This window comes from Xyrauchen texanus, chromosome 23 (genome assembly GCF_025860055.1).
Source record: "Xyrauchen texanus isolate HMW12.3.18 chromosome 23, RBS_HiC_50CHRs, whole genome shotgun sequence".
NCBI classification, from domain to species: Eukaryota; Metazoa; Chordata; class Actinopteri; order Cypriniformes; family Catostomidae; genus Xyrauchen; species Xyrauchen texanus.
The window spans coordinates 31,021,000-31,033,748 of record NC_068298.1 but is presented as its reverse complement, the minus strand read 5'-3'; the positions used below and the strand labels follow the sequence as shown (position 1 = coordinate 31,033,748).

The 12,749-nt window shown below is 38.5% G+C and overlaps 1 protein-coding gene across 2 annotated transcripts in view; it reads left to right on the top strand.

Moving 5' to 3' along the window:
* Positions 1-12,749, top strand: part of LOC127663071 (rap guanine nucleotide exchange factor 2-like) — a 167,185-nt gene that overhangs the window by 125,931 nt on the left and 28,505 nt on the right. For both annotated transcript variants that reach the window (XM_052154485.1, XM_052154486.1), the window contains 3 exons: positions 6,487-6,618; positions 9,915-10,092; positions 11,294-11,430. In XM_052154485.1, coding sequence (XP_052010445.1) covers positions 6,487-6,618; positions 9,915-10,092; positions 11,294-11,430 — 447 coding nt within the window. The remainder of the gene's footprint in view (positions 1-6,486; positions 6,619-9,914; positions 10,093-11,293; positions 11,431-12,749) is intronic.

The following is a 12,749-nucleotide window of genomic DNA, read 5'->3' as shown; positions in this document are numbered from 1 at the left end:
AAAAATATGACAGTGAAATCAGTTGTTCATGACCTGAGGATACAAAACCATTTGAACAGCTCACTTCCAGGCCCAGATGAAATCTGCAGGTTTTTCCACATAATTGCACTGATTTGGGAGCATATTTATTTAGTGGAATTCTGCAGAATAGATTTTAATGGTGAAGTGCCTTCAAACAGATCCTCACCAAATGCAATTGCAAAAATACTGACGTGTTTAAACAAGTTTCCCAAACACTCCCTCCAGACACACCCCAAAGCCATGCCATTGGATGAATATACAAACACCAAAATTTGTTCTGCTGGTGTTTCGTGAGTGAAGTCTGTGTATTAAGGTGTAAGCTTTCTACTTTCAGGAAGTTGTGGCCATTGTGGGCATTGCTGTTGTTTCACAAAAAAACAGGAAGGGGTCATTTTCGTTGGCGTAATTCCCTCAATTAGAGTAGTACATGTATTGGGATGTGTTTGTGAGAATATCTGTACTGTTTAATCTGATGCCCAGACTAAACTCTTTAATCTTTTGATCCTCTAAACTCGGGAAAGCGAGAGGCCCCTAGAGTGATGTCGAGCCTTATGGGATAGGTTTCCAGCTTTGAGTCCTCCAGCGTCAGCCCTTTTTTATAATGTCACACCTCTGGCACTGACAAACATGAGCACATCACACACATTCCAACACCTACAATGCATAACAGCAGGTAGGCCTGCATTAGAAGCAAGTCATCCAGTAAGACAAAGAGCATTTAAAAGCACAATATTCGTTTTGTATGCAATTGTGTACATGCTGTAATGTTTCACGATGGTCATCTAGTTGACCAACAACTGACAATTTGTGAGGTAAACTAGTTTACCTAGATTTATTTATTTTTTTAATCTGTGAAAATTTTAGGCCAGAATGTTAGGGACTGATTTGGAAGATGTAGGTCATTAAGCGCACTCCCCAGAGCCATCACAAGAGATGTTTGGGACCCCTGCAAGTGTGTCATGCTGTCTGTGACCTGTGCTCTGTTTGACTAAAAGTCAGTTGGGTTAATTGACTGAGGCCTGCCCTAAATTGTGTGGCAGGAGAGTTAAGTCTTTATTATGTGATACAGTGACATGAAAAGGGCACTTAAAGGACACGAGCGAACCCCTGGGTTGGCGTGGGAGGCAGCCAGGATATTGCTATTGACATATGTACATCGACTGCTGCCACTACTAACAGTTTGCCCAAATGATGTCTCTGCATACCAAGATGTGTGCACGGTCAAACTGGGCCACCCTGTGTATTTTTTATTTGAGTTATTAATTTTTGGCTGAGAAGCTTACCTTACCTTTAATCCCCTGCTGGACTATTTGTTGCATTCTGTGGTTGGAGAAAGTGCAACAACACTATGCTACTTTTTGCTTTATCACTTTGCATGGGGAAACGGCCCTCTATAACATGGAGTCCAAAATAACACAAATTAATAATAAGGAATAAATATAAACCCCCGTCGGTTGCGTTGAATATGACAAGGTTTATATCACATTTAGTGCTATTATTCACAGCTGAAAGATAACATTGCATTTTAAGCTTGAATGAGAAGTGCATTTCTTTGGATTCCATAGATGTTGCTTCATGGAAATTATACGTACAGGTGATGTGTGTTCTTTTTTGGATGTTGCAATACTTTATATACAGAGACAACTATACGTAAGCCATTTGTATGTTGTTCTGGATGTTTAATATCCAGAAAGGACTAATCATTGTTGCTCTGTTTCTTGTATCTCAACCAGCATGACACAGCAACATTAGCTCATCCCATGGCTTAAGTTTTGGGTGGGACTATCTGACTTATTATTAAAAAAAATTGCAATTCTATTTGGTGACAGAATATTCACCTTTTAAGTTGATCTTGTCCGTATCATAACATCATTCTGTGAAATACTCTCATTGCAAGTTTTATCATGTAGACACTACTACTTCCAAAAAAGTTTGTTTGTTATGTGCACTGCAATGCAGGACCCTCTCGATTTATGGGGATATGAGAATGGAAAATCAATCAAAAAAATCCATATTTTTTTTGCTCAATGAAGCTGCTGCTTTATTTAATATGATATCACAATAAAATAAGTTCTGTATGTTAGTAGGTCAAATCTGAAAGAGAGCTTTTGCGTGTAGCCTGTGGCGGTGGGATTCATAAAAGTATAGCCGTAAGATTTAAAGTTTGGGGAAGATACATTGATTGCCAGTTTAAGTAACATTTGAGAGTTTTAGGGACTAAAAAGCATTGCAATCTCTGATTCTCTCCTTCAGTCATAAGCAGGTCCACACGAAATCTGTGCCCATGAGGAAATCCACAGAATTGGAATGTTTGTCATTCACAATGTTCCTCATATCCACATTAATCATAATTCAAATACAGAGCTGAAAATATTAAACCATTTTTCTCAGTTTTAGTGTTGGCATACACTAAAATCTAATTAGTTGACCTTACTTAGATTTTTTTTTAAGGCAATCATTTTTGCATGCTTTTCCTAAGTAAACATACTTAATCCTGGTTTATACTGTGGAAGACGTCAAACTTTTTCTCTTGGGTGAACAAACGCACCCTTGGCGAACGAAGCTGGCATATATCCTTAAGGGCGTTGTCATTTTGAGATTAGTTCATATACTCTAGAATGATGTCATGGTATTAAACTCACTGTTCCAGCCAATAAAGTAGGGTTTTCTCTCCATGGACCACCACTTTTTGCATTGTATCACTTCTCATTATTAAACTTGTCATGGACCCTTGCACTATTAAAAACTCCAATCTCTCTCTACTTATTTATTGTGACCGCACTGTCTTTGTTGAGTTTGTGTTGTAAATCATGTAAACAAGTATACTTCTTCACAATCTCTATGAGACGGGCTTCAAAGTTATCCATTTTAACGACAGTAACCTAGGTAATGACTCCTCATCTTTTTGGTAAATCACTAAATAAGACGCCTTCAAAGATGGCATAACTTCTCAATTGCCTCTCCTCTCAACACAAGCAAGTAGCCACTCCAATGTTTCCTGCTCGTTTTTTTATGACAACAGGAAGGAAAACCCATGTACACATGAGCTGAATTTATTGGCGTGAAGGTTTTGATAGTGGAAGGGAGAGGTGATGTGTGTATCATAGCTGACAGCTCTGTGGCCCAGCGCTGACTGTCGAGAGAATGGCCTCGAGGAGACCGAGCAAAAGGATGTGGAGGGTGGATTGAGAAGCTTTGCTGCTATCACAGCGCCTTTATTTTAAGAGCACTGAATGCACTTGCTGACCTGACAATGAATGCCGAAATAGTGCTGCTTCTGCCACACAGCGCAGTGTGATTGTGTCCTGGTGCTTGTAGAACCGTAATAAAACACAATACAGTGATTGAGTCATATAAGCACAACCTGTTCGTCCTTTCTTTCCTCTTTCTCTCTTTCTTTCGTTCTTGATTTCTTTTTTTCTTTTGTTGGTTTACTTGTTTGCTTACTCATTATGTCTTTCTTTACATATTTCTTTCATTGTTTCATTTATGTCTTTCATTCTTTATTTTGTGTTTTTCTATTCTTTTATTGTCTTCAGTTGTGTCTCTTTCATAAATTTATTTTTCGTCTTTTGTTTTGCATTGTCTTTCAATCCATTTTTCTTTTATGTCTTTCATTGTTTTTTGTTGTGTCTGTTGTTATGTATATCATGCTGTCTTCTGATGTCTTTCATTATGTTTTTCTTTCACTGTCGTGAATTCTTTCTTTCGCTGTCTTTCTGTCTATCTTTTGTAATGTTGTTCTTTCTGTCTTTCTTTACATCTTTTATGCTTTGCATTGTCTTCAGTTATGTTTTTTGTTGTCATTTTTTTCATTGTCTTGTTTGGTCTTTTATGTCTTTTCTTTTGCAGTCATTATGTTACCTTCTTTTCGTTCAGTCTTATATTTTCTCATTCGTTCCATTTTGCTCTGTTGTTCGCCCATTTCATTTTACATTCTGTCTTTTATTTGGCTTTTGTTTTATTTATTTTTTCTTTCTCCTTTCTTTCTTTCTTTCTTTTTTTCATTTAGCTTCCTCTTATGTAGCCTGTCTGCTTTTAGGTGCAAATATCCCTAATTAATATGCATTAATTGCTGTGGCCGTAGGTTGAAATAATGAATGCACTTGAGCTGGAATATTCATGACAAAATTTGTGTCTGAACACATTATAGTGTTAAAACGCCTTTAACCGCACAGTACACCAAACAGCAGGTTTCTGGCCTCTATTTTACCCTCTCTCTTGCTTACTGATATTGCAGTATTTGTCCAGATATAGTATCTGGAATATATATATATCTTTTTTATCTGCAGTCTATAAGGATGTTTACTCTCTGTTCAAGCTCTCCATCTCCCAGGAGAACTGACAGCATTTCCGGCATGTATATGATTAGGGGAGTGGAATTTAGGTCAGATGCATTTTATATGAAAGCTATGCACAGCCACAGCTGGCGGAAGACATCTAATAGCCCCCCAAAACACACATTTGCACACGAACATACATATGACACAATCGGGACCCGATTGAATGGACTTTATCAGAATGTGGCCGTGCGCATGTGTGCATGAGTGGGCTGTGTGCTCTCTAATATTAGCTGAAATTGGTTCTTAGGTCCTTATCTCAGAGCTACTGTCAAAGCCTTTCCTCATGCACAAGCCCACACACACACTTTGCTCTTGCAGCCGCACCCCTTCAAACATGTACTGTATTTCCACAAAAGAGTTGCATGCTCACACTAAACCAGAGGAAATAAACATGCTCATCTTTTAGTCTGTGTCTATATCGCATCTGTCATTCCTTTTCAATTCATATTTATACAATTGTTTTATGTGGATGTAATTCAGCCTTTCTCTTGATGAAAGCTGAGATAATACTACTAATACAATTTCCCCCTCTCCTTCTGTCCAAATTTAGTGTGTAAAATACTGTAATATAATATTATTTTCTGTCTATGGCAGAGATGCCAAAGTTGGCCCGTGATGACCTTTGATTTGGCCCGCCTTGCCATATCAATTCAATTTAATACTTTATTGCCATACCATCAGAGTTGTCTGGAATTTTTCTTGGTGAGCTCATAATAAAGATAATAGGGTATTCAAAATTACAACAGACATTGTATCAGCAACATTGTTAACAACAATAGCAGTAAGAGCATCAGCATAAGTGCAACATAAGGACCAGCCTAATGTATGACATATATAATATATGACAAGAGGGGAAAAAAAAGCCATTGACACAGCTCTTCGTTGCATTAGTTAAGCAGATAGCAGAGTACATTTATGAAATCATAAAGTAGGGGAACTTTTATATTTTAGTATAATACAGTTTGATAAAATGCAACATTAACTTTTGGCCCATGGCCGTCAATCAAATTAGATTTTTAGCACTTCGTAGGAAACTGGTCTATGGTGAGTTATCTGTTATTAGAATTAATGTTACACCAGATACATTGAAGTCTAGATCTTTTGGAACAGCACAATGAATATTAAAGTAGTTCACCCGAAAATTTAAAGTAGATTGGAATGAGAAGTACAATAAAAGTTGTCCATACAACTTGTGCACTATATTCCAAGTCTTCTGAAGTGCAATCTCATGTGCACTCATGCATATTCAAACTTGCCATGACTTGATTGTTTGCATGCCAACAAAATTAGGCACCATATGTCATAATTGAATATACAAGACCATTGTATATTCAAAACAAAAAACATCTTCAATTTCAAGGACTAGGTCATGGACCTTTAACTGCAAGGCTCTTGCGCTACTAAACACATGTCAAGAACTATTAGCATTAGCAAAGGAACTGTAGTGTTCTGTTGCAGAGAAATAGGGAAGCCCCACATAAAAAGTGACTGCTGACCTGCCTGGCATTTCGTTGCAGTTGACAGAACTGTGTGGATGGGGTGGAGGGGAAACTTGATGTTGTCTGGTCTTGTTTTAATTAAATAACAAAGTACAAAATGATTCTGAGGACTGGTTTCACCAACAATCCTTCAGAGATCTCATATCAGAAGCACCAGACTGCAGGTGTGATTAATAAATGATATTTCAAAACTGACATTTCTTTGAAATTCAGCAAAGAAACGCAATGAAATCTATGAACTTTAAAGACCCTCTGAAAGCAAACTGGTATTTTGGCTGCTTTTATCTTGTCTGATAGCTTTGAGGCCATATATGCTAGCAAACTCCTATAAATTGGCAATATTATCTTTTATTGGAGAACATGGTTCATGGCTGTGACGTAAACTAAAGGCTGATGACTTTTTGCAGAAAAAGGGCCCTTTGGTTTTTCCCGTCCCAATATCTTTTTTAATAGGAAATAAATCAACACAGAAAGAAAACTGCGCTTGTATAACCATTTCATGAAGTCGTTAAGTTTGCTGTTTATTGTCATAATTTCTTTCCTGATTATTAGCTGCAGTTTGTCTGCTTTGGTTTGTGGTCAAGGGGCATCTTGACACGCTGTATGTTTGTTTCCATATGCAGCTGCCGGCAGACTTCAGCAGATTACACCTGGCAGACGGGATTCATCCCCAGGTGACGCACGTTTCCTCCAGCCACTCAGGATGTAGCATCACCAGTGACTCTGGGAGCAGCAGCCTGTCGGACATCTACCAGGTACAGTAACAACACAATGTATCACTAGATGTCTGTTTGGTTAACTTCTGTAGTACAGTTTTGTAACCTTGTATCACAACGTGAATCTGAAATGGTACAGTTTTTACTGTTTTATGGATACTGCAGTGACTTGGTCTAAATGCTAATAATGTAAATGTCATCCCTCTTTATGCACCTATTTATTCATTTGGCTGATACTTTGATTCAAATTGACTTAATACTGTGTCCTAACCAGATCTTATGTAAAAAAAAGTTTTTGTCCTATTCGGACATGACTGGTCTAAAATCCTGTTCCACATAACTGAATATTAAACACTAAATATATTCTGATTGGCTGAATTTGCGTCACCTCATTCAGCAGTTTTTCTTTCCATGTGGACAGACACATTTGTCGCTAGAAGTACATCACACCTGCTACAGTGCATTCTAGTCGCACATTGTATAACAATGTGTGATCCCTTGGAATGAAACCCATGAACTTGATGTTGCTAGTATCATTCTCTTCTAGTGGAGCAACAGGAACAACAAGCTACACAATTTCTTCTAATCTTCTAATACAGTTTCTAGAGAGAGGTGTGTGATGATAATTCAGTGTATGCAGCATGCATGATCCTGGCCTGATGGCCATCTGTTGAAGTCTCATTACCATCTGGAGTGTGTCCTAAAGAAAGGAGGTTGTGATCTGTGCTCTACAGATCACCTCACCACAGTGCTCTACACCTCTCTGCAATTCACATAAAAGAGAAGGCTTGTCAAATGCTTATTAAAAAACTGATAGCTCCGACTCTACCTTCAAATCTGAATGAGCCGCATTCGAAGCTGTTTTAAAATGCCAATAAACTAATGCCTGGCTCTTCGGCAGAAGAATCTGGCTGAAATATTGAAAAAAAGAATAATCATATAATATATCATATATATTTGAAAGTTTTATTGTTTATTCTAAACATTATTATTAATAGCCATAACTATTTTTTTATATTGACAACAGGAACATATTCCTGTTGACTGTCATTTTTAACAAGAAACATGCATTACAGTGATTGCAAGGCACTTAAATGCTTCAAAAAATTACCCAAATATATCAAAGTAGTCCAAGCAGCATGTGTCTCATATTTGTAGTCTTCCGATGGCATACGTTTCAGTACATTTCTCACATTTGGTTGAGAAATAAAAAAAACAATTATGTGAAAATCTTGATGTCTGTTGCGCTTTCATGATGGCTTTGAGAGAGGCTCATTCACAGTGGCTCATGAATGTGCTGCAGATGTCAAGATTTTAACTTGGCTGTTTCTTTAATGACTTAACTAGCCTTTTATTGACCTCTATCCTCCACACATTGCCCTTAATTTACACTATATCAATAAGCCTGTGGTGGTGTACTTGCAGAGTATGTAATGCTTAATTGAATTCTTCACAACATGGCTCAGATGGTGTCATACTGGTTGGCTGATGTAGGTATATACGTATCTTACAGCACTTCAGGCCTCTATTGTCAAGAGTAAAGACCCTCATCCACAACGTGGCTGCCAAGATGGTCACATTTTCTTTTTTTTAACATTTGAATAAATCATTACACAGGTTGTTCAGGGAGGCTTGAAAGCATTGATCCAAGAATAGTCCTACTGAAATATTAATGTTTTCTTCATGCTCATCTTAGCTGCCAGAACAGTACTATGGATTGCTTCAGTCTAGGCAGTTTTAAAGTTAAATCAGTCCCTTCAACGCGTATAATGTACTTACAGTCCATATGTTTGTCGTCCCTGTTTAGTTCTTAATAGTTTTCATGGAAAAGACGACCCACTGCTGCTTAGCCTGGCAGCCTTATCATTGGCAGAGTTTGATTTGCATCTTGTCGAAAAACAGCAGGAAAAGAAACTGATTGATTGACCCCCAAAGTGGCATAGTTGATTTGTCAAGATGAGACTTTAGTGCAGTAAGCTTCGGTTCTTCGAGCATGTCTGGCGCAGACTTAATGATCTGTAGCGAGTCATCAACTTAACCGTTTCTAGGTAAAGATTGTGATGTAATGTAAATCCCAAAGGTTCATCTAATGGGTGACTGCTTAGTGTATTGATTTTAAGATCTTGAAACCACATTAATCAACAGTCAATTATACCTTTTCACAACACGAGTGCTGTTGTTTAAGTACATAGATATCCAATCTCGGTGACTAACTGCCTAGAGAATACATAACAAGTAATTCATAGTTGAGAGCAGGGAACTACTTGGATTTCTTGCGATTTGATAGATTTGGCATTTGAGATTGTCTGACATTGTACTTAAATACTGCTGATACATTGATCTGTGTTCTATTTAAACCTCAGTTTGATCTCAGGGACAAATGTTATTGAACATCTGTGAGATCATGGAGGCTTTCAGCCGGATTGAGGACCTTAAGCTTTCCTTAGACCCTTTCCTTAGATGCTATGCAATGGACATCCCTCTGTTTTTTGTTTTAATGCATTTTGCCACCTGCCACCACCATTCCTCCCCCACTCTCCTGTCCCCACCCTCAAAGAAAGTCCCGCCTTGCATTGGCCCGCCCTATTCGCCCTCTGAGTGGCTGCTTTCAGCGCCGTCTGAATATTTGATGAGTAATGCAGGTCATTTAAATTGAAATGACAAGGGTTTGTGTGAGCCGAGATCGAGGGGCTTAAAAAATTTAAAGTGGCTGGCAGCCTGAGCTCTAAAGATGCGGCTAGGACCCGGCTTCTGTAAGCAAATGGTTCAGGCGACATTGTGGGCTGTTACGGGTAGGAATAAAGCATCGCTGGGGTTCCTTATCCAGGTGAGAGTGACTCGAATGGATGCAAAATTAGATTTTGTCATACACGGTGGGATGGGTCTTTTATGTCTTATTAATTGATAAAGGTTGGACCCTACTCAATGCTTGCAGTGGAATTTTGTAATAGCAAAAATATTTTCATTTTGTAAACCAATTGTTGGTTGGTTTAGTCATCTTTCCTAGTCTACATGCTTTCTCTGATTTGTTAATGCAAGAAACAAGTAGCATCAAATGATAACAGTTTAGCTCTTTGTTTACTCATGATTCCATGATGCTGATGTAAAGATGTGGTATAATTAAGTGTGAATTGTTCCAAATTATATTCTTTAATTCCAATAATTTGATCAGGTGTATTTGATACCATTGATTCACATGTGGGATAAATGTACTACATTTGGTCATTGCTTAGTACTAAATGTGTTTATTAGAATAAATTTTTATTTGAGTACATTTTGGATCAGTGATTTGCTTTAGGGTTCAAATGAATGGAACTCATGTTTCTGAAACACAGGCCACCGAGAGTGAGCCCGGCGACATGGACCTCAGTGGCCTGCCAGAGACAGCCGTCGACTCCGAAGAGGATGATGATGAGGAAGATATTGAACGTGCCTCAGATCCCCTTATGAGCCGAGACATCGTCCGAGACTGCCTGGAGAAAGACCCCATGGACCGAACGGATGACGACATAGGTAAGCGATACTTCATAGTCCCATTCATAGAAAAAAAAAAGGTTGGAAAGACTACAAAGTAGTGGGGGCAAAGTGCTTTATTTTCTTGGTCACTGTCTTAGTCGAGCCTCTGGAAGCACATCAAATTTTGATTTGCTGAGCTGCTTCCACAGCTACAGTTCAGTGCTGCTGTGCCAAGCATAGGTCATCGAGTACCCAGACAGGCCACGGGCAGGGAGCAAAACCCCAAATCTCTGTCTTTACGCTCCACTCTGGTCTTTGGGCAACCCTGCCACACTAGCTAAAGCCAGTAGATTGATTTATTTTGCCTGCTGAGTACAAAAAGGAAAAGAATGACATCTTTGTGACCAATTCAAGTAATTAACATAGATTGTAATAATGATTACATGGCAGTAAATGCACAAAGGTGGTAAGGCTGACAATATGACACTGCAGTTTTTTCCAGAAACATAAAATCCAAAAATCTGAGACCACACTAATTATATATATATATATATAGTATATATATATATAGTATATATATATATATATTATATATATATATATATATATATATATATATATTATTTTTTTTTTTTTTTTTTTTAACCTGATAACCTGAAATAATTGTTTGTTTGCCTACCGTCCAGACATGTGGAGTTAATACCAGCTTGAGTGCATGTTTTCATTAAACCATAGAGAGGACATACCAAATACTATAAAATAGGAAATTCATAAAATTTTTTCAATGTTTCCATTGTTATGCTGATAATGTCATGTGTTTTGAAGTTGTGAAAGATTGCAAAATAGAAGCATGTTCACTAGTGTTCTCAGAATTTTTCGCTGTATGTAAACGTGCTTTTTTGTACTGTTTTATGGTGGAAATGTATTTTGTAATGTGTAATATGTCCTGTTTATGGTATAACAGGATTTTCCAGTGATCAGGAATAGCTTCATATTAATAATGCATTTGATGCTTGGCTCCTGGTTTTTTATTGCTGTGGAAAGAATGTTTTTCTGTTCTCCTTTTGGGCAGAGCAAACTACATGTAGTAGAGAGAACAAATATCAATAAAAGACTTTTAAGAGACTCTCTCTCTCTCTCTCTCTCTCTCTCTCTCTCTCTCTCTCTCTCTCTCTCTCTCTCTCTCCTCGCTCTCTCTGTCTGTCTTATATTTTTCAAATGTGAACTTCACTTCTTGTATCTAACCCTGTTTCTTCAGAGCAATTGTTGGAGTTCATGCACCAGCTACCAGCCTTTGCCAACATGACCATGTCGGTCAGGAGGGAGCTCTGTGCTGTCATGGTGTTCGCTGTGGTGGAACGGGCTGGCACAATCGTCCTTAACGATGGTGAAGAGGTCAGTCAGACTTGTCGTCACATGAGCCAGTGGCATTAGTCTTCCTGCTCTAACTTGAACCCTCACTCCAACCTTTGACCTATACTCATGACCTTAATTTCTGCCCATAGTACATACCTTGCACTTTTTCCTGCATCAATAGACTTAAGCCTTACTTTCCATACTAATCCCATTTTTGTTTTTCTTATTAACACTTTTTGCCATTTTAAAGCTTGACAGAAATGTGTTGTTATACAATATACAATAATTTGCCTTTGAAAGAAAGTCATTCATCTTTGATATTGCAGAATTTTCATTTTTGGTTGAATTATCCCTGTAAGGATGCTTACAGAAGTGAGGATAAAATATTGTACAACCAGGTCAGGAACATATTTACTAAGGAAATCAGAGTGGCTAAAATAAGCTACTCTGAAAAGCTAAAAAACTGTTTTCAGCCAATGATACTTCATCTGTGTGGAAAGGTCTAAAAAGCATTACAAAGTATATGAAACCTCCCCCTCGCTCTGTAGAGAGTCAACTAATGGCTGATGAACCCCTTCCCCACTCTGATCTTCACTTCAAACCCACACCAACACCTCCTGGAACACCCCTCCGCCCCTGCTATCAACATGGGACTGCATTAATATGCTGCAACACCACCACAGACCTGGGACTTATGCAAGGGTCCTATTTGTGGTCTTCAGTTCAGCCTTCAATACCATCATGCCTGATCTTCTGGACACCCACATAGACTCCGTTGTGAAGAAGGCTCAGCAGAGGTTGTACTTCCTCACCATGGAAGTTTAGGGAAGTTTAACCTGCCACAGGAGCTACTGGCACAGTTCTACTCGGCCATCATTGAGTCTGTCCTGTGTACATCTATAACTGTCTGGTTTGGTTCAGCCACCAAATCAGACAGAAGGAAACTACAACGGACAGTCAGGTCTGCTGAGAGGATTATTGGTGACCCCCTGCCCACCCTCCAAGACCTGTATGTCTCAAGAGTGAGGAAACATGCATGAATGCAGAATGCAAAATCACTCTGGACCCCACACACCCTACCTACTCCCTCTTTGAACTGCTGCCCTCTGGCAGGCGCTACAGACCACTGAGCGCCAGGACATCCAGGCACAAGAACAGTTTCTACCCCCAGGCCATTTTCCTTATGAACAATTAAACTGCCTCAGGTCTCCCCCATAGTGCATTAATGTAAATAAATATCTCATGTACATATGTAAATTCACTCAGATTTAATTAAAAAACTCTACATACCCCTACCTTACACATACATTACCACTTGCACATACGCCATTCTATGCTATGTCCTATTATTTGTATGT